Source organism: Dipodomys merriami, unplaced genomic scaffold (assembly GCF_024711535.1).
Source record: "Dipodomys merriami isolate MVZ:Mamm:240054 unplaced genomic scaffold, mDipMer1.0.p SCAF_5, whole genome shotgun sequence".
Taxonomy (NCBI): Eukaryota; Metazoa; Chordata; class Mammalia; order Rodentia; family Heteromyidae; genus Dipodomys; species Dipodomys merriami.
Window position 1 is genome coordinate 58,960,840 of NW_027206068.1, and position 27,915 is coordinate 58,988,754.

Consider the following 27,915-nt stretch of genomic DNA (forward strand, 5'->3'; position numbering starts at 1 on the left):
TGAGAGTAACTGAGTAAGTTACCCTTACTGGGCTGAGTTAATAGCATCATCCTTCCCACCTCTCCCCTAAAGAAAGGTCTCTTCCCTTTGGGAAGGAAGCTGTACTTGAGTTTGAACTGAGGGCCTTTCACTTGCTAGGCAAGTACTTTACCACTTGAACTATGCCTGAAGCATAGTTAGTTGTCCAAGCTGTTCTGGATCACATTCCTCCTACCTGTGCTTCTGTGTAGCTGGGGTTGCTGATATGAACCAACACACTCACTTCTGGGTTCAGATGGGGCCTCACTAACTTTGCCCCATGCCAGCATAGATCTATAATCCTATTACTTTCTACTTACAGAGTAGCTGAGAACACAGACACAAGGTCTTCCTGCTTGTATCTCTGTAAGGGGCCTGGGAGCAGTGGCAGGAGAAGAGTCATATGTTCACAGCACTGCTGCTGCCTGTAGCCCTGTGCCCTCCCTCCCCCTAGGTCTAACCTGGATCTGCTTGGATCTGATGGCCCAGGCCCATAGTGCACAAACCCATCATTTCCACATGGCCCCATGCACCTGCTGTGTAGCCATGACTCATCACCTTAAATGACAGTCTCTACCTCACTCTTGGGAATCCATCCTGCATGGGTCTTGGTTTCTTCTGCTGCTGAGGGAGGGACATGACCAAATAAGTTCTCATATCCCTTTTAGGCCTAACATCCTGTGATTCCATAAACATTACCTTCTCTCAATATCAGGTCCCAATGGGCTTGTTCAGTCCAGGCCTTTAGTGCATGCTTTCTCTTATGTGGGATGCATTTTCCTATTAAGGCCACTCAAGGAAGTGGCTGGAATCAGATCCTGAGGCATTCTTTCATCACCTTTGATGGTTCCTGCCTCCTTGTCCTCTTATGGTGTCTTGGTTGTATCCCTTTCAATCGACAGAGTTTGGAAGCAAGATGGAGAAAGATGACTGAGTATAGAGGTAGCCTCATTGCTACTAGGATAGTACATCCACTCTGGTTGGTACCGCAGGTCTACCTCCAGTTCCCTAGGCCCTTCAACCAAGTTGGGCATTCCAGCTAGACGGATCACAGGAATCCCTCTCTGGCTTGTACAATAAATAACCAGATGACTTGAGTCATCATAATGATTGAAGGGTGTGAAGGCACTCAGATCTCTTAAAAGTATGTTATTAGCTGTTAGCTTCCATAGCCAAGGGACCCTATAACTAGTAACCATCCACAATTACTGGCCAACCTGTGAGAGAGGCTCTCAGGAAGCTCACTAAAAGATTGTGCCACTTCTTACCAGTGCAGAAAGCACATTTTAGTTTACCCTGCTCCAAAAATTACCTATATTTTAACCAGAATACCTCTTCTCTTACCCTTTTCCCACCCTCCACCCTCCAATACTTTAACAGCTTTTAGTGAGATTTCCTTATGCCACTCATACATCAATGTCTTTTTATATAATTTGTCCTCCATCCTCTTTCCCCCATTCCTCTCCTTCGAACAGCCTCATAGTTACTATCAACTTTTTTCCGTGTATATGTTTGTTTATGTTCATGTGATTAAAGTCTAGATTCCAAAAATGACCAAAAACATGTACAGTTTGACTTATGTCGCTCAACATGACAATCTCCAGCTTTGTTTATTTTCCTGCAAATGACATAATCTCATTTCCCTTCATATCTGAGTAATATTCAATAGTATGAATGTGTACATATATATACACATATATACATATATATTAATATATATGTATATATATGTATACATATATACATGTGTACATATATATGTGCATATGTGTGTGCATATATATGCACATATATATGTATACACACACACACACCATTAATTTCTTATACATTTATCAGTTGTTGGGTGTCTCAGCTTCAGATATATGCCCAAAAGTGGTATGGTAGAATCATAAATAGATCTATTTTTTGCTTTTTGTGGAACCTCCATACTGATTTCCTTAGTGGTTGCAACTGGTTTATATTCCCCACCAATGGGGCCAACTTTTTTATGACTAAACCTAGGCATGAAAGAGGAGACAAAATTTCATTTGTCAAGAACTTTTCCATGGTCATAGAAGGAGGCAAACTAGCCTTGAGCTGAAGAGCTGAGGGACAGTGCCCAGGCCCAGAGTTCAAGCTCCACGACCTACAGAAAAAAAAGAAAGAAATAGAAGGAGGCAAGATTAAAGTGAGATCCTTAATCCCCAAAAGAGATCAAGAAATGGGGGTGCCTGTTCTCTCACACAGCCCTCAAGTGGAGGGATATCACCCTGATGAGAAGCTATCAGACCTTCATTATTAACCATCTAAAGTCACAAGGTAATACAAGGTAGGCATCAACAACAGCCACCAAAACAGCTTGGCCCCAGACATCTCACAACCCACCTAAGCTGGCTAAGGCTCTATGGGAGACAGTATTCTGGGTAAGCTGGGTGACAGCAGCTGGCAGGACAGCCTGCTTGCTCACTGTTAGGCCTTGTAGTTGTTGAATAAAAGGAATAGTGGGGTATACACTAAATGCAAACCCCCAAAGCACTCTGGAGACAGCACTGCCTCAGTTAATATAAAAATTTGTGTCATCTCCATAAAACGTTCATGTACATACAAATCACAGTTGAGTGTTCAGATTCAGCCTCTTGGATATAAAAGACACCTTGGTCTCCTGAGTCCAAGCTAGTCTCCTTGCTAAAATCAGGGGTAAAGTTCTGCTCCAGTAAGGTCATTGGTCTCCAAGTGCCCTTTGCTGTTCTGAGCTCCCTAAACTATGGAGTTTCAAACTCAGGAGATATAAGTTCCAGGAAAGATAATATATCCCTATCCAACCTCATATTTGAGTGTCCAGGTCATTTTTCCAATGTTAAAAATAATCACTCCTATGATCCTCTCTGCTAGAATGGCCAACTTGGTTGAAGGGCCTAGGGAATTGGAGATACACCAACCAGAATGAGCCTGCTATATAAACCAGAATGGATGTACCTCTACACTCAGTCATCTTTCTCCATCTTGCTTCCAAACTCTGTCGATTGAAAGGGATACAACCAAGACACCATAAGAGGACAAGGAGGCAGGAACCATCAAAGGTGATGAAAGAATGCCTTAGGATCTGATTCCAGCCATGAGTGATGTTCAAACCTTCCTTGAGTGGCCTTAATAGAAAAATGCATCCCACACAAGAGAAAGCATGCACTGAAGGCCTGGACTGAACAGCCCATTGGGACCTGATATTGAGAGAAGGTAATGTTTATGGAATCACAGGATGTTAGGCCTAAAAGGGATATGAGAACTTATTTGGTCATGTCCCTCCCTCAGCAGCAGAAGAAACCAAGACCCATGCAGGATGGATTCCCAAGAGTGAGGTAGAGACTGTCATTTAAGGTGATGAGTCATGGCTATACAGCAGGTGCATGGGGCCTTGTGGAAATGATGGGTTTGTGCACTATGGGCCTGGGCCATCAGATCCAAGCAGATCCAGGTTAGACCTAGGGGGAGGGAGGGCACAGGACTTCAGGCAGCAGCAGTTCTCTTCTCCTGCCACTGCTCCCAGGCCCCTCACAGAGATACAAGCAGGAAGACCTTGTGTCTGTGTTCTCAGCTACTCTGTAAGTAGAGAGTGATAGGATTATAGATCTATGCTGGCATGGGGCAAAGTTAGTGAGGCCCCATCTGAACCCAGAAGTGAGTGTGTTGGTTCATATCAGCAACCCCAGCTACACAGGAAGCACAGGTAGGAGGAATATGATCTAAAACAGCCTGGATAACTAACAGGCCCTCTCCTTCAATTCCTAGTTCTGCCATGACTGGCTCCAAGTCTTGGCCAATCCATTTCCTCATCTGAAAAACAAGTATGTTGTAAGAATTAAGTAAAATAATTGAGGGACAATGTTAGTTCTTTTCCCCACAGCAGGCACTTGATAGAAGATAGTTATTTGTTATTTCATTTACAGCAAGATTTGGGAGTAAGAAACATTGGCTTTGAATCTAGAAGATCTATCTCATTTCCACTGCTGCCATTTAATATTCTTTTTTTTTTTCTTATCATGGGGCTTGAACTCTGGGCCTTAGCGCTGTCCCTATGCTCTTTAGCTCAAGGATAGTACTCTACCACTTGAGCCACAGTGCCACTTCCAGTTTTCTAGTGGTTTTATTAGAGATAAGAGCTTCACATATTTTCCTGTCTGGGCTGGCTTTGAACCATAATCCTCAGATCTCAGCCCCCTGACCATTCAATATTCTTCAGAGGAAAGAAGCAGATGTGTTTTGGCACCTCTGTATTTCATACACTGTGCTGGCCCTTATGTACATAGTTTTTCTTTATCTGAGGACATAATTAGGAAACAATTACAACTATTCTCATTATAAGAAAAGTAAACTCAGAAAAATTAATTTGCCAAAATCACACAGCTATAGGTTGGGTTGGGATTTCACTAGTGCCTTTTCCAAAAGCCATCTAGCATAGGACCAGAGGTGTGGCTCAAGTGGTATAGTGTTTGCCCTCAAGTACAAGGCCCTAGTTCAAGCCCTAGTACCAACAAAAAAAAAGACAGAGAAGGAAGGAAGGAAGGAAGGAAGGAAGGAAGGAAGGAAGGAAGGAAGGAAGGGAGGAAGGAAAGAAGGAAGGAAGGAAGGGAGATAGGGAGAGAGGGAGGGAAGGAGGGAAGGAGGGAGGAAGGACCTAGCTAAAACATCCATCTGGAGCAGCAGGGACAAAGATAGGATGTAATAAAGGCAGGTGAAGTTGGAATAACATGACTCACTCATCATGATTCACCTGAAGCTATTATTGGAACACACTAAGGCAATAACTGGTACCTAGTCCTCCTTTTATTTTGCTAGCATGATCCATATTAGCAACCATCTAGAACCGGAGCTTTAAGACTCATAAGAAAAAGCACTGTGCATTGAACACATAAATTGACACAGTGAATTGAAATGCCTTTGTACAAGTATTTAAAGAAAATAAAAATAATTTGTTAAAAAAAAAAAAGAACCAAAGTGGTTGAACAAGTTTACACTCCCACCAACAATGAAGTAGGGTTCCCTTCTGTCCACATCCCCAAGGTTCCTCAAAAGACTTCCCTATGACCCAGCAATCCCACTTTTGGGCATTTACCCGAATGATCAGAAACAAGACCATACTAAAGCTACCAGCACAACTGTGTTTATTGCAGCATTATTTACCATAGCTTAGATATGAAACCAACCCAGATGCCCCTCAGTAGATGAATGGATCAAGAAAATGTAGTATATATACACAATGGAATTCTATGCCTCCATCAGAAAGAATGACATTTCCCCATTTGTTAGGAAATGGAAAGACTTGGAAAAACTTATATTAAGTGAAGTAAGCCAGGCCCAAAGAAACATATGTCCCATGGTTTCCCTTATTTGCAATAACTAGTATATGTCTGAGACAAGCAGAAACGGTCAGATAAGTTGATGTTAGGCGAAATGGACCCCAAGATAAGGACTCAAATATTTTTTCTTTCTTACTATCGTTTCTAACATACTTATATTTCTTTGTTGCTTTGTATGTCCCTCCCCCACTGTATTTGATGTTGGCATAATTTGTGGAGGGGAAGGCAAAACACAAATTGTTTAAATAGGAGTACAGGTGGACCCATTGCAACAATGAGATATACCAGACATTATGTTGAAAAACGAACTTTACAACTTTGGCGTGGAGGGGGAGGGGAGCCATTGGGGGTGGGGGGGCAGATGGGGGGGATGGGGCGGGGGGGGATGGGAAGGGATGGGAAGGGGAAACAAAGGAAGAGGCAACAATGCTGGAGGCAACAATGCTGGATAAGAAATGTACTCATTACCTTGGTCATGTAATTATAACCCCTCTGCACGGTATTTTCACAATAAAAATAATAATAATAAAAGAACCACTAGTTTGTTCAAACAATGTAGCAACTTTGATTTTTGAATCAGCCCAATCCAGTTCAGCCTCAAGTTCATCTTCCCATTCCTAGATATCTATACAGATAGGCCTTGGACTTCCTAAATCTTGAAGAGACAGTTACACATCCTGGTTGAGCAGGCATATGGGTTAATCAGGCCTAATACACACATCTCTACTTACATGATCTTCCTCAAACTAACATTTGGGGGATATTGGCACGGGTGAGAAGTAAATGATAAAACAGGTGGTTATGGCTCAGTATGGTACTTGACATGTGTATTTGACATGACAGCAAAGCCAACTCTGTGAATCAGCTTCACCAGACAAGGCTTAAGGTCCTGGGTAATGAGAATGTAACTCTATTTAAGGCATGGTGAACAGACATGTTTACTCCCCAGTTTAGAGGAATCTTGTGGTGAGGGGAAAGAAGAGGAGAAAACTCTCACAGTTGAGTGATGAAACTGCCTTCCCTCTTCCTTCTCTGATTTGTATGGTAATAGTTAAGGTTCATCTCGTGTCTTCCTGACATACCTCATATACTGTCTGGAATGCTCAGATTAGAGTCCTCAGGTTTAATTCTTTCTCTCCCTCAATCACTCCATGATTTCTCTCCCAATTCCTTTTCCCCTCTGTCCCTCCCCTCCTCTTCCTCTCCTTGTCTCCTCGTTCCTCTTCCTTAATATATTCATTACAAGTAAATCAGCCAGTTAAGCTGGGCACTGGTGGCTCATGCACACCTGTAATCCTAGCTACTCAGGAGACTGAGATCTGAGAATCACAGTTTAAAGCCAATAAAGGGGCAGAAAAGTCCCTGTGAGACTCTTATCTCCAATTAAGCACTCAAAAACTGGAAGTGGAGCTGTGGCTCAACGTGGTAGAGCATTAGCCTTAAGTGAGCTCAGGGACAGCACCTAGGCCCTGAGTTCAAGCCCCAGGACCAACTTAGAAAAAAATCAGCCAACTAACAAGAAAACTTATTTCTGGGAAACAGGTGGAAAGACAAGGAATTTTGAATGTATTCATGTCTGGGTTAATGTGGCCTTAAAGGGGATGAAGGGACCAGGACTTTCAGTTAACTTGGAGCAGCTACAGCAATCTGTAGACTAGATACTTAAAATTATTACAGGAAGGTACAGCAAGATGGCAGCTTAGAGATCTTCCAGCAATTCAATTGTTTCTTTGCAGCAATTTGAACAATTTGGTTTCTTTGCAGCAATTTGGTACAGATGTACCAAACTACTTTTTAAGAGCTTAGGAAGCTGGTTTTAATGTAATAGGAAAAGATGCACTGAAGAAGGCAGGAAAACAAGGTACCTATATCATTCCTTTCCAACTTAAGGGAGAAAGAATGAAGTCTTGGCTTGAGACCCACTGTGAGGTATTGCCTCCAGCCAGACAATACCTATAGATTGGACTAAGCTGCAAAAAATATTTTAGCCAGGCAACTGACTATCTCCACCATACTTCCTCCAAGGAGCGGGGAAGGGAAAACTAGGGAGCAAGGCTACACCTGCTAGGGAACAAGACACAAGGGTAGCATAGGACTTTGAGCCCAGTGCCAGGCCCACCCCATGGTTACAACTCAAGGGCCTGTATGTGGGCCAGAGTTGCAGATAATTCCTCTAGATTTGGGACAGACTCACTTCAGCCTGCATCATTACCAGTGTTGGAGTGGGTTCTGCACCCTCTTTAGAACATGCAGATCCCTGCATGTGGGAGGCTCCAGGGCAACACAGCTTAGCATCAGCCTTAGTATTTCTATCTTGGTGTCTTCTATCACCCACCTTTTTGTCCTTAGACCAGTACTCACATATGGGGGTTTGAGACCTGCCCTTGCACCAGGCAGGGACCTATACCCTAGTGGGATAGGTTTGTGTTTCAGCTTACATCATCACCAGCTGTGGCATGGGCCAGGGTACACTGCTGAGACTGTGCAAGTTCTTGCAAATGTGCAACTCGGGGATGACTTGGCTTAGCATCAATCTTAGGCAGCATAGCATGGAGTAAGCTTAGGGAAGGACAGGGTAATTCAGTATAGGACTTTGCCTCGAAACTTGGTACCCAGCTGGTAAAAACCAGCAGCAAGCAGATCCTAATGAACTCCTCCTCCAGACCAGGTCAGCAGACAGTCTCGGGAACAGATCTACTACAAGAACCCATAGCCTCAGCCTACCAGACTTCATTCCAGCCAGTACCACCAGTAACTAGCGGGCCCCAAGTCCAACTCAGTAATAGTCAGATTGTAGGATATTGGCCCTACCCCAGTGTATTGCTGGTCTTGGCAGGGTGTGGGCTCAGGATATGACAAGTTTTTACATGGTGATTCTGCCCAGAGCAAGGCAGAATCCTGAAGTACCAACTAAAACCTGGTAACTATGGACTAAAGTATCATATTCTAGGACTGGTAAGGTGGCTCAGTGATAGAGGGCTTGCTTTGCATGCATGAGGCCCTGGGTTCTATTCCTCAGCACCACATAAGCAGAAAAAGCTGGCAGTGGCACTGTGGCTCAAGTAATAGAGCCCTAGCCTTGAGCTGAAGAGCTGAGGGACAGGGCCCAGGCCCAGAGTTAGTTCAGGCCCCATGACCAACCAAAAAGAAAAAAGTATCAGAGTCTAACCCAACCCCAAGGAGAGGCTCAGGGGATGGACCTCCTTTATAAGATGCTTTCACAGTCCATGCTAGACAGCACATTAACTGCAGATTTGGAACAAACCTGGGCTTGGATTACCTTCTAGTGCTGAAACAGTGACAACATATCCACAGTGAGACTCGTGGCAAACATAGACTTAGGCTGACATCTAGTGCTGAAATAGCAGAAGTGGCTCCTCTCCCTTCTCTTTTCTAGCTCTCTGTTCTCTCTTTTCTAGCTCTTTACTAGCTCTTCTCTTTTCTAGCTATTTTCTCTCTTTTCTAGCTCTCTCTTAGCTCTTTTCCCCTGCTCTTTCTTTCCCAGCTCTCTCTTTCCCAGCTCTCTCTCTTTCCGAGGCCTTTCCCAGCTGCGTGGAGGGCCAACATGGCCGGATGCCAGCCAGAACGATGAATAAACCTACCCCTTACCTGAACCACATGGGTGGTGCTGTTCTTAACTCGACTACCTCTTTTTAAAAATCTAAAAAAAAAAATGAAATAGCAGAAGTGAATACAAGCTAAGAGAAGATAAATACCCCCCTTAAAATTTCTGGGAAGACAAAGAGAACCAAATTATATCAAGTAGAGTAAATGCTGAATCCTTCAAGATAACTTTGTACACCATTCACTAAGTACATTCAGAAATCATGACTTAAAAAGTCAAAATGAAGCATTAGAATCCAACCAGATAGCAACTGGTATGGAGAATTTAAAACAACTATTTTAAGGAAACCCAATGATTCAAAAACAGAAAAACAATCCAATACTCTAACAAGGAAACAACTGAGATATAGAAGCAATTTTTAAAAACCAAACAAATCCTTGAACAAAACAATGAACTAAGAAAAATTAAAACACCATAGGGAATAGATAAAACAGAAAAAAGAACAAGCAATCTCAAAACTTGGCAATGCAACAACCCACAGCTGTAGGGAGGGGAAAAGGAATGAAGAATGAAGAAAGCTTATAGGAACTTTATGACAGTGAAACAGCGATCATCTGAGTTGTTGGGTCTCAAGAGAGATTTAAGAACTCCAAAGAAATAGAAAGCTATTCAAAGCTATCATAACATTTTCCCCAAACCTAGAGAATTCAAATACCCAGGTAAAGAAAGATCAATAGTCACATTTAACATAAAGGAGTCAATTCATGAAAAGGAAATCACAATTCCAAAGATATATGTGTGTATATATAATATTAAATCAACCAAATATGTAAGGTAAATCCAACGTAATATTAGGAGGCTTCAGCACCCTACCTTCAGAAATAGACAGATCATCCAGACAGAAAATCAACAAAGAAATAGTGAGTTAATTAAACCTGGGCCATATCACTGGACCTAGCAAACATCTACAGAGCATTCCACCCAACAGCTGCAGAGTACACATTCTTATCAGCACATAGAAATACACTTAAACTTTAAACCATAATACAATTGAACCAGAAATTAGTAACAAGAAATCATATAACTAGCACACAGATACTTAATAACTTACTATGAACAGCCAATGGATCAAAGAAAAAATCAAGATGGGAATTTTAAGCAAATGAAAATATTAATACAACACACCACAATCTTTTGGATACAGAAAAAGTGAACTTAACAGCAATCAACACCCACATGAAAGAGAAATATTTCAAATAAACCATCTATATTGAATCCAAGGAACTAGAAAGACAAGGGAGAGAAAAAGACAAAATTAGTAGGAGGGAAGAACAGAAATAGAATTTAAGGCATAGATAGGTGCCAGTGGCACACAGCTGTAATCTAGTAATTAGGTTAAGACCTAGAGGATTGCAGTTCACTGCCAGCTTGAACAGAAAAGTCTATAGGACTCCATCTCTAATTAGACTCGAGACATGGCTCAAATGGTGGAGCACCTGCTCAGCAAGTGCAAGGCCCATGAATTCAAATACTAGCACCACCAAGAGAAAAATTAGGGGAAGGAGACAAGGGCCTATGTGGACATTTCTCAAAAGAAGATATAAATATATATATAGAAACCGGGAGCCGTTGGCTCAATCTTATAATCCTAGCTACTCAGGAAGCTAGAGATCTGAAGATCACAATTCTAAGCCAGTCCAGACAGAAAACTCCATGGCACTCTTATTGCCAGTAAACTACTCAGAAAAACCAGAAGTGATGCTATGGCTCAAATGGTAGAGCGGCAGCCTTGAGCACAAAGAGGTTTAGGAACAGTGCCCAGGCCCTGAGTTCAAGTCTCAAGACCAGGAAAAAAGTCAGTCTGCTAAACAAACACACACTCACACAAAAGGCTAAAGCAAAGTGCTAACCAGGATGTGGAGAAAAGATAAAAGTTTGTATTCTGGGGTGGAAATGTAAATTAAAACAGAAGACTATGACAGGTGCTCAAAAATAAATTAAAAATAGAGCTCACATGATCCAGCAAACCTACTACTAGCTCTACATCCAAAGGAAGCATAATTAGTATGTCAGAAACATTGCACTCCTACGTTTATTATGGCTAAGAAACAACCTAATGAACTCAAGTGATAAATTAAAAAATGATACAAAGATATAATAAAACACCACCAGGCACCAGTGGCTCACACCTGTAATCATACTCAGGAGGCTGAGAACTAAAGATCACGGTTCAAAACCAGACAAGCAGATAAGTCTGTGAGACTCTTATCTCCAATTAACCACCAGAAAACCAGAAGTGGTGCTATGGCTCAAGTGGTAGAGAGCCTTGAGCTGAAGAGCTCAAGGACAGTGCCCAGGCCTAGAGTTCAAGCCCCACGACCCACCAAAAAAAAAAAAAAAAAGTATGGAATCCTGTCATTTGCAACAACATGGTTGGAACTGGCGACCACTATATTAAGTAAAATAAGCCAAGCACAGAAAGACAAGTACCACTTGATCTCACATGAATATGTTAGTTGACCTCATAGAAATTGAGAGCAGAATCCATGTTCATTGCTGCACTATTCACTATAGCTAAGTTACAGTAGCAGCCTAGGTGCCATATAATCATAGAATGAATGAATGGATCAGAGTATAAATATATGTACATATATATTCACAATACACACACACATACAGAATGGAATTTTACTCATCCATCAGGAAAAATAATATTGTTATTTGCAGGTAAATGAATGGACCTGGAAAATATGTTGTCAGACTCAAAGAGACAAAGGTCATGTTTTCTCTCATATATACAAGAACTAAATTATAAACATATATGAAAACATATACAGGCACCTTTAAAATAAAATTTTTAACAAAAAAAATACAGGTCCATATGTATATATACAAAAACAAATTAACATATGGCATATGCAGGGGAGGATTCTATACATTGTATAATTCCTTTGAACAACTAACATTTAGTTTAACAAAATGAATACCATGTTTTGTTTTGTTTTGGGGTTTTTTGTTGTTGTTGTTGTTGGTTATGGGGCTTGAATTCTGGGTCTGGGTACTGTCTTTCAGTTCTTCAGCTCAAGGCAAGCACTCTACCACTTGAGCCACAGCGCCCCTTCCAGTTTTCTGGTGGTAGAGTCTCACAGGCTTTCCTGTTCAGGCTGGCTTTGAACAGTGATCCTCAGATCTCAGCCTCCTGGGTGGCTAGGATTATAGGCGAGAGCCACAGGTGCCCAGCTGAATACCGTGTTTTGTCACAGGAGGATGAGATTAAGAGAGAGGGGGAGATGGAGCAGAATGGTAGATGAATACAATTATATTTAATGTACATATGTAAAAATGGAACCAGGTAAATTGAGGGCATAGGTGAGGTTGGGATAGATGAGGGAGAGAACAATGGAAGATGACATTGATCAAAATGCATTGTACTTATAATCTGACATGTTGAATTGAAACCCTTTTGTACAACCACTTAAAATGTTAAAATATGATTACCAGAGGCTGGGGAAAGTAGCAGTAGGTGGAAGGAGGGGGTGGATTGATGGCCCAATCAGTGCATACCAAGTCAGATGGAAGTTCTGAGATGCTATGTACAGTAGAGTGACTATGGATTACAGATATATATTGTGCATTTCAAAAGCCTAGAATGTTTTCCTTTGATTATGATTTTCATTATAAAATGACAAATGTTTAAAGAGACAGATATTTTTAGCCTGACACATTATACACGTATAGAAACAGCATGTGGGACCTTATTAATACATTCAAATTTTGTTTTCATCTTGAAAAAGGAAATCAACACAAAACTTAAAAAATGGCAAAACCTCCCATGCTCCTGGATTGGCAAGATTAACATCGTGAAAATGGCAATACTTCCCAAGGCTATCTACAAATTCAACGCGATACCTATCAAAATTCCACCCTCATTCTTCAAGGAAATAGAGGAGGCAATCCAAAAATTCATATGGAACAATAAAAGACCCCAAATAGCAAAAACGCTCCTCAACGGAAAGAACACTGCTGGAGGAATATCAATACCAAATTTCAAACTCTACTATAAAGCCATAGTAATCAAAACAGCTTGGTATTGGCATAAGAACAGACCTCAGGACCAATGGAATAGAATTGAAAACCCAGAAATGAACCTACAGACCTATAGCCATCTAATCTTCGATAAGGAAGCTAAAACAATAGAATGGAATAAAGACAGCCTCTTCAGTAAATGGTGCTGGCAAAATTGGTTAACTACATGTAGAAAACTAAAGCTAGATCCTTATATATCACCCTGCACCAGAATCAACTCCAAATGGATCAAAGACCTTGAACTCAAAGCAGACACTCTGAAAACATTACAGGAAGGAATAGGAGAAACCCTAGGTCTCCTTGGCTCAGGTCGAAATTTTCTGAATAGAGACCCGGAAGCACAACAAATCAAAGAAAGGTTGGACAAATGGGATTGCATGAAGTTGCAGAGCTTATGCAGGGCAAATGACATAGCTAGCAAGATCAATAGAAAGCCCACCGATTGGGAGAAGATCTTTACTAGCCATACAACGGACAAGGGTCTCATATCTAAAATATACTTGGAACTCAAAAAATTAAACCACCCAACAACAAATCCTCAAAGAAACAACTGCCCAATAAATAAGTGGGCGAAAGACTTAAAGAGAAGCTTCTCTGAAGAAGAAAGAAGGATGGCCAATAGACACATGAAGAAATGTTCAACATCCCTAGCCATAAAAGAAATGCAAATCAAAACAACATTGAGATATCACCTCACTCCAGTTAGAACAGCAAAAATCAAGAACTCTAACAACAACAGATGCTGGAGGGGATGTGGACAGAAAGGAACCTTACTTCATTGTTGGTGGGAATGTAAACTTGTTCAACCACTTTGGAAAGCAGTATGGAGGTTCCTCAAAAGACTTCACATAGATCTCCCCTATGATCCAGCAATCCCACTTTTGGGCATTTACCCAAATGTTTACAAACAAGACCACACTAAAGCTACCAGCACAACTATGTTTATTGCAGCATTATTTACCATAGCTAAGACATGGAACCAACCCAGATGCCCCTCAGTAGATGAATGGATCAAGAAAATGTGGTATATATACACAATGGAATTCTATGCCTCCATCAGAAAGAATGACATTTCCCCATTTGTTAGGAAATGGAAAGGTTTGGAAAAAATTATATTAAGTGAAGTAAGCCAGGCCCAAAGAAGCATTGGTCCCATGGTTTCCCTTATTTGCAATATCTAGTATAGGTATGAGTCAAGCGGAAAAGGTCAGATAATGTGATGTTAGGAAAATGAATCCTTAAATATGTATTTTAATGTTTTCGTTTCTTTCATGCATGTGTTTCTAACGCATTTATAAGATTATTTCTTTGTTGCTTTGTATGTCCCTCCCCCACAGTGTAACCCCCGCTTTCACTATATTTGATGTCAGTATAACATGTGGAGGAGATGGGGACAAACAACTCGTTTAAGGATTCAGGTGGACCTGTTGCAACAATGAGAAGTACAAAATGTCATGTCAAAACCAGTTTTACAATGTCGGTGTGGGGGGGGGAGGGGGGTATAATTGGGTGGGGGGAGGGGGGTAAAATTGGGTGGGGGGAGGGGGGAGGCGGGGAAGGGAAGTGAAGGGTAAACAAAGGAGGAGGCTGCAATGCTTGGTAAGAAATGTATGCATTATCCTGCCCATGTAATTGTAGCCCCTCTGTACAGTATGTTCTCAAATAAAATAAAATACAATTTAAAAAAAATAGACAAAAAAGAAATGTCATACAAAATGTGAAATAAGGCTGGGCACAGTGGAGACTCAGGAAGCTGAGATCTGAAGACTGGGGTTTGAAGCCAGCCAGGGCAGATAAGTTCATAAGACTCTTATCTCCAATTAATCACACACATGAAAAAAGCTAGAAGTGGAGCTGTGACTCATGTGATAGAGCCCTAGAACTTGAGCACAAAAGCTCAGGGATAGCACCTAGGCCCAAAGTTCAAGCCACAGGAAAAGGAAAATACATAAAATGTGAAGTAACTGGGATATATTAGAATTCCTAATTAATGATATTTCATTTCAAATAAAATTAACAAAATTATTAATCAGAAATTGAACTTTTTTGCCTTGTTGACATCTTAAAAACCAAAAACATAGTAATTGTTATAGAAAGCAATGTTGGGGCTGGGAAGGTAGCTCAGTGGTACAGTGCTTGCCTTGCAATGCATGAAGCCCTGGGTTCGATTCCCCAGCATCACATAAGCAAAAAGAAAAGCCAGAAGTGGCACTGTGACTCAAGTGGTAGAGTGCTAGCCTTGAGCTGAAGAGCTGAGGGTCAGCGCCCAGGCCCAGAGGTCAGGCCCCACAACCTGACCCCCACCCCCCAAAAAAAAAGAAAGCAATGTTAACTATGTATCTTCCTATTTACCCATGACTTCCAAATAATTAGCTACAAAGTTTCCCACATTTAGAGGGAGGACAGGAAGAATATGAAGTCTATTATTACTAGCTTGATGTCCTGAGATAATCTTCCAGGATACATGAACCCCAACTTGAAGGAGATTAAAGCATTCATAAACACATTACATCTGGAGTTTGGAGCAGTAATTATGAAAGTGTCATGTCCACCCACTGAACCCAGAAGAAAGCTTCTTCAACTTCTGCAACTGCCCCCACTCAAGCATACACACACACTTCCAAGCTGCAAATGTTAGAAATGAGACAATGAATGCCCTGAAGTATTCCTCCATGGATTCAAGCTCATGAATTAACATAACACTATTTCAGCCTTTTTCAATTGCCATTGACATCCATGCTTATTTGTATCCAGATATTCAGACAACATTAAGGAAACACACAAGTCAAGTTACTCAGGTTTAATGATTCCATGGTTTGTTGATATCATTTAAACACCTCAATTTTGTTCCATTATGTCTGCTCATTGCAGATAATCCAGGTCATCTAGCTTCCCCTTCAGAACACTGTAAGAGTCTTCTGTATCCCAACTTTCATGAAACAGACCAATTAAACAAAATACCAGAAAGATATAAATCAGCTCATTTAGTGGTCTTTCAGGTGCAAAAATCTTTATAAACAACAATGACAGAGGGAAGAAAACAGATCAATAGATACTGTTTGGACCCAAATTTTCCAAAAGCCACCTTTCCTTAAAGAGCAGAATTAATCTACTTATGACAAAACCCATTGGGAGCAAGTATCCCAGCCCATCTCCAGCTGAGCGCCCACCACTTTCCTGTAAGAGTCATGACCATTTGGAATCTTCTGCAGCAAATTTCCATCTCTTTCCTGTCGCAAATCTCAGTGGAAATTCCTAGTTTCCAAGGAGGATCAGAGCTGTCTGACAATCTCTCTGTAAGAAGCTAAGCTTTCTTTCCTTAATGCATGTTCAACACTGAGGGGATGATAATGAAGTCTCTCAGTCTCAGGCCAATGTTAGGCAGGAGGTTAGGACAGAGACCAGCCAAAAAGGCTGATTTTAACCTAGCTTAAAGTAGGTCATTTAGGAAATCCCTGACATCAAAATGGTGCTCAGAGCCCTCTCTAGGACAGTCAGTATGTGCTATCAAAATGGCTTGGGTCCTCCCAGACTAAACAAGACCAAGCTCTCAGCTCCAGGATGAACTCACTATTCTTGGGGCCTTTGGGCAACACGTGACTTATCTCTAACTTCCTGGTCCCTTCCTAGCATAGCCTCCAGTTCCTTGAGAATTGGAGCAGCAGACTCAGACCAATGAGATGGAGAAAATAGCTGATTGTGTTGCACGTTCAACAGTTAACTGAACTCCTTACAGTGAGGCGTTACATTCCTCGCTGTACCAGGAGGACATGACAACAAACCATCTTATTTTAAAAGATTCTTCACCACTTCAATATTTGCACCTCTCCATCCTAATTAATCTCTCTCCCTTATTCCCACCCGTCCTTGGACACACCACCAGAAGATGCTGGCGCAACACTTCTAGTACCTCTAGGGCCCAAGGATACAGCAGCATTAATGGCATTTGGCAGAAAAATCCCTTCCCATTTTGAACCCTCCCAAGTTCAACACAGTGAAAGTTATAAATGATAATATAAGAGAAGAGGCAATAGAAATCAGAGACTGCCCTTCCCATAAAAGAGGCACAGAAATGTCAGGAGTTAGTGAAGAATGTATCATCTCTTTCCAGGCCACCAGCTACCACCACTTGGGAGCCGCATAATCACTTGTTTCTCCTCTGGACTGAAATGCAAAATTGTCAGTATGGCTGTGAGAGTCTGCTGGCGGCCCAGGCTGTCAGGCAAGGTCAGGAAGCGATAGATGATATTCTTGAGATACTCCAGGTTGGCTCCCTCTCTGCTCTGGTCCCGGATGTTCTTTTCGATGTGGCTCTGCAGGACTCCAACCTCTTCCCTGTGTCGTTCCCCCTCCTCCAGCAGCCGTTCCTGCAGCTGATGTGCCTCCACCTCCAGTCTGTGTTTCTGCTTCCTCAGGGATGTGATCTCCACCTCCTTGCGGGCCAATTGCTCAGCATACAGGAAGAAAGTAGGCTCATTGGCCGCAGCAAGCTGCAGTGCTTGGGTCAGGCTATCTGGGGAAGATGTGTCAGTTGAGTCCCCAGGACCTCCACCACCCACAGGACTTCTACGTCCTGGCAGCCCAGATGACAAGGCCACAGAACGCAGTTGCTCCAGCTCCAAGTCCTTCTCAGCCAGCACAGCTAGGGCCCGGTCCCGCTGCTTGTGTAGCTCCTCCTCCAGTTTCAGCGTCCGGTCCCTGAAGTCCAGCTGACTGCGCTCCAGTTCCTGGCGATGCTGCTGTTGCAAGCGAGCCAGCTCCTGCTTCCAGTCCTCAGCCTCCTGCTGGTGCTGGTGCTCGAGCTCCTCACAGGACAGGCGCAGAGAGATGTACTTCTCCTTCAGCTCTGAAAGCTGCTCCTGTGTAGCCTCCAGTTCCTTCGCCAGATTCCCATCTTTGGTATTCTTGCTTTTGAGCACCACCTGTGCCCTCAGCTTGTAGCGCTCAAACTCTTCCTTCAACTGTTTTAGTTCCTGTTGGTAGTAGAGGGCAGTAGCCTTTTCCCCATCTGCAGCTTCGGAGCTGGGCATTATCTCCAGGTCACAGAGCTTCTCCACATCCAGAGTCACCTGAGTTTTCCTGGCTGCGACCTGCAACAGCCTCTTTAGCTTTTCCATCTTGTCTTTCAGGACATTGACATCCAGACTGGACTCATCTCCGTGGCTGTCAAGAGGAGACCGGCTGGAGGCTGCGAGGGCCAGTGTCTTGTTCTCCAGGTCCAGCTGCAGAATGCGCTCCTTCAGCTTTTGGATGGTCAGCTGGTCCTTCTGCTTGGCTTTCTCATAAGTGCCCAGCAGTTCAGATACCTCAGATATTTGATTCTCTAGGGCTGCTACCCTTTGTTCTTCCGCCTGACATTGCTGGCGGAGCTGATCCTCTGCAAAGGCTGTCTGCAGAACAGGGGAACAGACAAAAATACATCCAGAAAAGTCACCAAGTGCTACAGTAACTTCCAGGGGTGGAAGCAGCAAGGGAGACAAGCATGAGATTGGGATGACCTGGAAAGAATAGGAACCAGGAGATTTTTGTTTTCGGAGGTTGGGCTCAGTGCTTGAACTCAGGGCCTACACACTGTCCCTGGGCTTTTTTGCTCAAGGTTAGCACTCTACCAATTTGAAACAGAACTCTATTTCTAGTTTACTGGAGTGGTTAATTGGAGATACGAGTCTCACTGACATTCCTGCCCTGACTAGCTTTGAACCATGATCCTCAGATCTCAACCTCCTGAGTAGCTAGGATTACAAGCATGAGCCACCAGTGCTCAGCTTGGAAACCAGGAATTTTTAATATTAAGCTTCTTTGTACAGCTTCTGTTGTTCTGCTTCAGTTTTCCATTTTGCACTGAGCTCACATAGTATTCTTATTGCCTACTGTGTGCTTCTCCAAATCCTAGCAAGTCATAAAATATTATTTTCCTTTTGCAATAATCCCAGAAACTTAAAACTCAGTTTGATTTCAAACCAGTATTTTCCCAAGACAGGTAAATCTTAACTAAAAGCAATTACAAACCAATCCTTCTGAGAAAATCCTCCTATGCCTCCTTCAAGTCATTCTACCTACAGCCACATACCTCAGTATACACACCACCTTCCATTGTATGGCTGCCATTACATTGCTTCAGAGAACACAACTGTTTAAGATGCCAATGCCCAGAAGTTCAGACATGTCTGGCTCAGACCGAGCCACACTCAGAAATTTGATCTCCTGTTGGAAGTATACTCTCAGTGGCTCATGACCATAGTCCTGACTACCCAGGAGACTAAGGATTGTGGTTTGAAGCCAGGGCAGGGAAGTCCAAGAGATCTCTAATTACCCAGCAAAAACCCAGAAGCAGAACTGTGACTAAATGGTAGAGTGCTACCCTTGCATGGAAAAGTTTAGGGACAATGCCCAGGCCCTGAGATCAAGTGCCAATACTGGCACGAAAAAAAAGGATACTCTCATGAAGAACAAGATTTCCTAGGACGGGACTGGGAAGGTGGCTCAGTGGTATAGTGCTTGCCTTGCATGCATGAGGCCCTGGGTTTGATTCCTCAGCACCACATAAGCAAAAAAGAAAAAAGCTGGAATGGCGCTGTGGCTCAAGTGGTAGGGCACTAGCCTTGAGCTGAAGAGCTGAGGGACAGTGCCCAGGCCCAGAGTTCAGGCCCCACGACCGGACCCCAAAAAAGAAAAAAATTTAAAAAAAAATTTCCTAGGACTCACTAATAGGATTTTTCAGATAACAACAAAAAAAAATCAGAATATAAGCTAGGCATAGTGGAACACATAGGCATAGTGGAAGCACTGAAGAGGCTAAAGCAGGAAGATTACAAGTTCAAGGCCAACCTGAGGTACATTGGGAAACCCTGTCTCAAAAAAGAACATCAGAGTGCAACTACTTAGTACTAACTACCAAAGTAGGGGAGAAAATCCCTATTATTTCCTTACTTTGGCTTAAATGATTTATAGCTGAAGGAGATAATTACCTTCCTTATTTCCTGTTGCAGCTGAGCCTGGAAATGGCTCTTAAGGCGGGCAGCCTCTTCCTGAAGTTCTTGCAGTCGGGGGTCTGGTCGATTTTTCTCATCTCGAATGGTCTGGAGTTCACCTTTCAGCTCCTCCACCTCAAGGGTCAGCTGCTTGGTCTGTAGTTCAAACCCTTCCATCTGATCTGCTGCATACGCCCGCCCTGCCAGGGCTTCCCGAGTCTCTTCTAACCGAAGCTCCAGGTCCTGACGCTGGGTCCTCTCCTCCTGCAGCAGCTTTTGGAGTTCACGCAACATCAAGGCATGGTCACTCTGCTCTTGGGCCCGATCGTGCTGCTGCGTAATAAGTCGGGCTTTGGTTTCTGCTATCTGTTCCTGCAACCCCTTCAATTCTCCCTCCAGACGTTCCCTCTCTTCCTCAGCCTTTTTATTGGCATCCTCTAAGTCCTGTTTCATTTTCTTCTTGTCAGCCAAGTAAGAAGCCTCCATACGGGACTTCTCCTGGGTGACTGTAGCCAAAGAGCTGGTCAAAGTTGCTAACTGCGTCTTTAGCTGATGTAGTCTTTTATCCGCCTCACCACCCACAGATGGCCCATCCCCACTGCTACTGCTAACGCCACTCTCCGACCCACTGGCCTCTTCGGACTTTGGGGGTGGTGGTCCACGGGCCGGTCTGTCATCGTCTACCCCAAACTCACCCTTGATGCTGGTGAGACTGGCTGCTGTGTCCAAGCTAGTGGCGGTCCCGGTGCTATCCTCGCTGTGAGTGGAGCACCGATCATCTACAGAATCGGGAAAGGTGAGGCCTGGAGACTGGACACCTGCAAGGCCCACATCCGCCTCGTGGGATACCGACAGCACCTTGATGCTGGCCTCCAGAGCCTCTTTCTCCTTCAGCAGGCTTTTATAGGCACGGACCACATCTTTGAGCCGTGCTTGATACTGCAGAAGCTGCTGCTTCTGCGTCTCAATGGTCTCCAGCAGGTCCTTCTTGCTCGGGCCACCTCCGAAATTCATCCCAAACTTCTCCATCGAGGTCCTGGAGTGGAGGAGACTGACGTCAGCGTTCTGGCAGCCCGGGAGAGGGCCACCGAGCCACTGGGAAAGCGAGCTGGAGAGGGGAGTCCGGCGGCGGGCCGCACGCGCGCTCCACCCAGCCGTCTAGCTGCAGACGGCGGCGGGGACGGAGCAGCGCCCACCGGGGCCCGGCGGGGGCAGGTCCTACGCTGGGAGACCGGGCGACGCCGACAGCAGAGGCCAAGATCCGCCCGCACCGGCCCAGACGCCGCTCCGCCCCCTCCGCTCGTCCGGGCCACCACAGCCCGGGCCTGCCCCCCTCGGCCCACAGTTGGCCAGGAAGTTAGGCCAAGCAGGGTTCCATCACGACTTCCCAACTACAGAGGCCGGAGGTTAACAACGCTTCCGGGTCCGCAGGAAGTGACGACGGCGTGACGCCACAGACTCCGCCCCCGGGCGCGCGGGTGGGCGGGGCTTCCTCAGCTGATGAGTAGGAGGTGGCCGCTTGTAGAAAACCCGGTAGGGCTGGTTTGGAAGAGCAAGCAAAGTCCGGGTCACCAAAGGACTGGTTTGGAGAAGACGCCAGAACTTGCCCTCAGGGAGCAACAGGGGGCGGCGTCGCGCAGCATTCTTCCCAAATACTCACTGAGATGAAAGACACCAACTATTAGGGACAACGTCCAATATGTCTCTACAGATTTCCATGTATACCACAAAAACTGCAGTCTTTTCTAGCACTATGCTTGGCACCTAGTTGGTATATAGTATAGAAGAGCCCGTCCTTAGTTCTGTTGAGCTGATACAACAGAGATTTATAGAGGGCACTGTATAGCCACGAGGTTCCCTGAGAATGTCAGCTATATGCTGGGGTTTTGTTATTTTTTTTTCTTTACGAACTTTTGCTCAGATGGTATCATTAGCACTATTTTACAGTTACAGAAATATAACACACAGAGAAGTAACATTCCTAAGGTCAAACAGCTAGGAAGAGTTCAGGAATCCAAACTCATTCAGTCTGATCCCTCAACATACTAAGGGCTATGAAGTGACACATCATGAAGAGACATGGCCTTATTCAAGAAATCACAGTCTAGTGAAGACCCAGAATGCTAACAAATAGGTTCTGCTATCATACCAGTATGTATAGATATATTCAAAGTAGTGTAAGAATCAAGGAGGCCACTTTAGTCACAGAAGCTCTCAGGGCAAGTACTTTGAGATTTAAAAAATGAGTAATGATTGCCTATCTAGAGATGGGAGGAGGCAGCATAAAAGCAGGTGGAAAAGAATGCAAGGACTTTTGGGTTATCTGCTTGACTCAGTCGGGAAGCATTAAAAATCATCTCCAAGGTGTGTGCCAGTGGCTCACGTCTGTAATCCTAGCTACTAAGGAGCTGGGATCAGAGGATCTTGTTTTAAAGCCAGCCTGGGTGTGTTAGACTTATCTTCAACCAACCACCAAAAAGCCAGAAGTAGAACTACAGCTCAAGTGGTAGAACGCTAGCCTTGAGCAAAAAGCTCAGCGACAGCATCAGGCCCTGAGTTCAACCTCAGGACCGACACACACACACACACACCACACCACCAACCACCACCACCATCATCTCCAGGCAGTAGCTTAATGTATGGGAGAGAGATGGCAACAGGTGAGGCAGACACAATAGGTGGGAAACCCAATTTAAGACATTTTTCTTAATCTTGGGTGTTTGTTTTTTGTTTTTTAAAGACATTAAAGGATTTTTACCCTCAACAAGGGGGCACTATTAAGACTTGTATGACATTTGGGATGGTACCAAGGGGGCAGGATTGCAGACATAGGAAGAGTTCATGTGATGCCCGATATTATTAAGAAAATCTTTTAAACGTCCTCTTCGGCCTGGCCAAAGGAAAGTCACGCCCTCACTCCGCACCTAGAACCATTCCCGCTCTCCCGACCCTTCCAGCCAACTCAGCTCTGGAGGTGGAGGGCGGAGCTAGGTGGCGAGGGCGGAGCCAGGGGCGGGCCCGGAGGGGCGGGGCCGCGTGACGTCGGGCGGGCCCGGACGCGCGGAGGCGGCGGCGGCGGCGGCGCCTCCTCCTCCTGCTGGTGCACCCCATCCCCCCGCGGCCGGCCGGTTCCAGCCCGTACCCCGCGTCCGTGCCCAGGTCCCCCTCCCCCCCAACACCCTGTCCTGGGCCCAGCCATGGGCCTCACCGTGTCCGCGCTCTTTTCGCGGATCTTCGGGAAGAAGCAGATGCGGATCCTCATGGGTGAGGCAGATCGAGTGCGCGGCCCGGATCGGGGCGCCGGCCCCGCCGCAGCCCTCCCGCCCCCGCGCCCCTCCAGCCCCGCTCACCTGGGCCCTCGGACCCCGAGCCGCCAGCTTCCGAAGCCTCCCGGGCCTCTGCTTTCTAGTCGGTCCGGGTCTGCAACGCGGCCCCCGAGGCCTGAAACCCTGGACTGCGGGCCTGGGTGGAGTGGAGCTTCCTCCGCCCCGCAGCCCGGCTGCCGAGGAGGGAGGATTCCGCCCTTGGAGACGACTTTTGAACGGAAGGCGGCCTTCCTCCGGCCCCCTCACCGCCCAGGCCGCCCCCGCCCCTCGCCCGGTTGAGGGGCAGGAGTTGGCGCACGCCACCCCGGCCGCCCTCGGGGCCCCGTAGGTGGAGAACAGCGCGCACCTGGAGGCGCTCCCGCTCTCCGCCCCCATCCCCATCAGCTGGCCGGGCCTTCCCTGTCCCTGGGCTCTAGGGGGCTCCCTCGCTCCCATCTCCACCCCTGTACCCCTCTCCCGTTTGCAGTTGGCTTGGATGCGGCTGGCAAGACGACGATCCTCTACAAACTGAAGTTGGGGGAGATCGTCACCACCATCCCCACCATAGGTGAGCCCGCGGCGGGTGTGGCGGGGGAGGTGGGCGAGGCGGAACCGGAGGGGTCGGCTCCCGGCTCCGCCGCGGTCCTTATCTGGAGCGGACCCCGTCACCAGACACCGCTACTTGAGAAGTGGGTCACCTATCTCTGCGAGCCTGCTGCTGTCCGAGGCGGGGTTGAATGGGTCTAGCCTCGCCCTGCTTGTTGACCTCCAGTCCTTCAGGGTTCTCTTCCCCCGAGTCTGAATCATTGACTTCTGGTTTTGTGTTCCTGCTGAGATCCGAGTCGTTTTAAGCAAGTTCCTTTCAGGACCTTTTCTCTCTTTCTCTCCTCTCTCTTTTTTAATTCCACCCCAAATTATCTACAGGCTTCAATGTGGAAACAGTGGAATATAAGAACATCTGTTTTACCGTCTGGGATGTAGGAGGCCAGGACAAGATTCGGCCTTTGTGGCGGCACTACTTCCAGAACACTCAGGTGAAGTGGGGGGGGGGAGCACTCACCTGAGAAAAGGTGTTAAGGTGTTGGAGTTAGAAGGGATTGAGCTGTTAGAAGAAACTGGGATCAGGAACACCTCCCCCTCTCCCTCTTCCTTTGCTTGGCTAGCTAACTTCTGCTCATCCTTCAGAATTCACCTTAGTCTTATTTCAGACTTCTGGGAAAAAGGATTCTGGAGCCATACTGCTTGATTTAGTTCTCAGCAAATGTCTCTCCCTGCTCTTTTGCACTTTTTTTTTCTTTTGCACATTTTTTTTAAACATTATCTTTAAATAGTTGTGCATGCAAGTTGCCATTAAACAGCAGTTTATGAGTACAATGCATCTTGGTCAATATTAGACTTCTTCCTCCTTTTGCTGTGCTCTCTAGTTTATGCCAGGACTTGTGCTGAGCCTTGGTAAAAGTTTTGTTTACTAGATGAAAAGGGCTGCCACAGGTAAAGATGGGAGAAGAGACAAAGAACTAAGAGCACTAGCTTCGTGGGAATGATTGCTGCTTTTTCCTTCCTTCCTGACCACCCAGGGCCTCATCTTTGTAGTAGACAGCAATGACCGAGAGCGGGTCCAGGAGTCTGCTGATGAACTCCAGAAGATGGTAAGAACCCAGAATCCAGAACTGAGTCTTTGTCATGGGGACTGGACTGGTGGTTTGGATGTTGGGGAACCCACACAGGTACAGAAGCCCTGGGATGTGTTTGTCTTTGTGGATATGAGACACATGGTGTATTTCTCTATTTGAAATAGGAATATTGCCATGAATTCTCATGCCTTTATATCAGAGTCTGACAAGTTAGTAGAGAAAAGGGAATTACATGTGGTGGAGAAAAATAACACCTCGAAGTCTTGCCATTTCCATTTGTAAATTTTGTTATTTTGTCTGAGGCATGTTCTCGAATTAGAAGGCCTTTTCTGGATATATGGCTTAGATGCTTTCAAGCTCCCTTATGACTTATGTCTTGTGTTCAGCAATTAACTACATGATCATGTATTTTTCTTTGTAAAATGCTGGAAGTTAGAAAGGGGTTTCTAACACAGCAGTGAGGGGAAAGCCTGGAGACTCCATAGGAAGCATAGGCTCCAACCTCCCTCTCAGCTGCAGGAGGACGAGCTTCGGGATGCAGTGCTGCTGGTGTTTGCCAACAAGCAGGATATGCCCAATGCCATGCCCGTGAGCGAGCTGACCGACAAGCTGGGACTACAGCACTTGCGCAGCCGCACAGTAAGGGCCTTGTCCCCTTCTCACTGGGCAGTAGCTCTCCCAGGAGAGCCACAGCTATGACCAAGGATATCCCCATTCTTCTTGTTGACCTCTGTCTCTTTCCTTCTCCCCACAGTGGTATGTCCAGGCCACCTGTGCCACCCAAGGTACAGGCCTTTATGATGGGCTGGACTGGCTGTCCCATGAGCTGTCAAAGCGCTAACCGACAAGGGCAGGCCCCTGCTGCCCAGAAGCTCCCGCGTGCATCCCCGGGATGACCAGACTCCCGGATTCCTCAGGCAGTGCCCTTCCCTCCCACTCTTCCAACCCCCAGACAGGCCTCTGCTCCTGCTCCTGCCTGCATGTTCTCTCTGTCATTGGAGCCTGGAGCCTGGCTCTCTGGGCACAGAGGGGTCCACTTTCCTGCCTGCTGGGACCTGTGGAAGGGCTTCCTGGCCAAGGCTCCCTCTTCCAGAGGAGGAGCAGGGATCTGGGTTTCCTTTTGGGTTTTTTGTTTTGGGGTTGTTTTTGGGTTTGTTTTTCTGTTTGGGCTGTACCCTTGGGGCCAGGATGCAGGGGAAAGTGAGGGCTCCGGGTGGTGCTATGATGTGGAACTGGATATTGAGTAATAAATTTGCTGTGGTTTGTACCCTGTGTTGTCTGTAGCCCTGAAGTGGGAGGTGGATTCTTGGATGCATAAAGATGATCACGGGAGAGGCTCAAAGCAGCTGTTTGTGGGGCTCACAAATAAGCACACACACTCGTTTAACAATCTTCCTTACTCCTCGGTCTAGACATTTTGTAGGGTTTCCACTGTAGGAAATCTCATTCCTCAGTTCGAAGAAATGTTATCTAAGGGTAGCAATATTTAATTTTATAAGCTCCATATCTCCTTCCTTCTAGCCACTCAGTGCAGTAGTTTTTTATGAATGCTTTGCATACCAGGAAGAGAATATTCATTCAAAAAAAGATGATTCCTGGGCTGGGAAGGTGGCTCTGTGGTAGAGTGCTTGCCTTGTATGCATGAGGCCCTGGGTTCGATTCCTCAGCACCACATAAGCGGGAAAAAAAGCCAGAAGTGGTGCTGTGGCTCAAGTCGTAGAGTGCTAGCCTTGAGCTGAAGAGCTGAGGGACAGTGCCTAGGCCCAGAGTTCAGGCCCACGACCAGACAAAAAAAGAAAAAAAAAAAAAAAGATGATTCCTAGCTACCCAGGAGGTTGAGATCTGAGGATCGCCGTTCAAAGTCAGCCTGGGCAGGAAAGTGTGCGACTTATCTCCAGTTAACCACCAGAAAACTGGAAGTAGTGTTGTGGCTCAAGTGGTAGAGCGCTAGCCTTGAGCTGAAGAGCACTGGGTCAGTACCCAGGCCCAGAGTTCAAGCCCCACAACCAACCAAGGGGGAAAAAAAAAAAGGTCTCAAGGCATGCATAAGAAAATGATTGATCAGAAGTGGTCTAATGCCCAACAATATGTATCCTTAAAATTACTCAGACAATTTTGGTACTAGTCAGAATCTTATTTTACCAAACACTGGGAGAGCTTGAGGGTTGCAGTTCCTTGCTGAACTCTTTCCCTAGGAAGCTGCTGTCTATGCAGAAATCTGGAAACATGGAGAGAACCTGGACTATCTGCCAAGTGGGGTTGACTGCCCATTTCTTTGTGGGTCCCGGCACCACTTAAAACATCATCAACACTTACTTGTCTTTCTCTTTTGTGATACCCAGTTTCTCCAGGTTCTTGGCTGGATTTTCTCCTTGAATTTGGCAGGAAGTCCCAGAGACCATTGAACGACAAGCCTCTGGGGGGGGAAGGCTGGCATCCTTGTGGGCAGCTCTGACTGCTCATGCAGTAACCAACCGAGGGTTGGTGAAGAGCCTGGTGCTCCCTCCACTTAGGCAATTCTTAGCCTGGTTCTGAGCCAGACCTGCATTAATTTGAGTAATGTCAACCTGAGTAGTTAGCTGTCTCGCTAGGGTTTCCTCATAGACACTGCAAAGTAACTTCTGAGGTAGCTGATAGATTATTTTTAATGTGTTTTGAAATTTTGAAAAAAGCTGTGAACTATGGAACCACTTTCCATGGAGGAAAGAGATTGATTTCTGTCCTGTTAGTGAGAAGCAGGATATGAGAAAGGGAGGAATGTACCCAAAGTCACAGGTTGCACGTCAGGTTCTTACTGCAGCCTACCTTATTTCCTGGAATGATGTGGGAAGGTCAATGCCAAAGGCTCTGGCCCTACTTTCTCTGGGCCTTAGATTGATGTGTTGCTGGACCAGTAACTTTTCCCCACTAAGAGGTATAAGAGGTAGCCCTCATAGTCACAATGCTCCCGGGTCACAAGAGGTGCTAAGCACTAAGCCAGCCTATGCCTGAGAAGTTCCC

At 45.4% G+C, this 27,915-nt stretch overlaps 3 protein-coding genes across 6 annotated transcripts in view; 1 reads left to right on the forward strand and 2 right to left on the reverse strand.

Annotated features, from left to right (window-relative positions):
• The window catches only part of Znf800 (zinc finger protein 800), a 171,581-nt gene extending 147,811 nt beyond the window's left edge, over window positions 1-23,770 (reverse strand). For 3 of the 4 annotated variants that reach the window (XM_069996692.1, XM_069996690.1, XM_069996695.1), the window contains exon 1: window positions 23,327-23,395. The gene's annotated coding sequence lies outside the window, so the exon portion shown is untranslated. Of the gene's footprint in view, window positions 1-23,326; window positions 23,396-23,648 lie in introns of those variants that run through there. The other variant, XM_069996691.1, reaches the window with a different exon arrangement.
• On the reverse strand, window positions 15,791-23,399 carry Gcc1 (GRIP and coiled-coil domain containing 1). Its single transcript, XM_069996689.1, has 3 exons — window positions 23,327-23,399; window positions 19,974-21,012; window positions 15,791-18,395 (listed from the first exon to the last, which is right to left on the reverse strand). The coding sequence occupies exons 2-3, from the start codon at window positions 21,003-21,005 to the stop codon at window positions 17,103-17,105; spliced, it is 2,325 nt and encodes a 774-aa protein (XP_069852790.1). The 5' UTR covers window positions 21,006-21,012; window positions 23,327-23,399; the 3' UTR covers window positions 15,791-17,102.
• Arf5 (ARF GTPase 5) lies at window positions 23,067-26,182 on the forward strand. The gene is made up of 6 exons (XM_069996696.1): window positions 23,067-23,240; window positions 23,769-23,849; window positions 24,206-24,315; window positions 24,859-24,930; window positions 25,429-25,554; window positions 25,670-26,182. Exons 1-6 carry the CDS (start codon window positions 23,174-23,176, stop codon window positions 25,754-25,756), a joined length of 543 nt encoding a protein of 180 aa, XP_069852797.1. The 5' UTR covers window positions 23,067-23,173; the 3' UTR covers window positions 25,757-26,182.
• The last annotated feature ends 1,733 nt before the right edge of the window (window positions 26,183-27,915 follow it).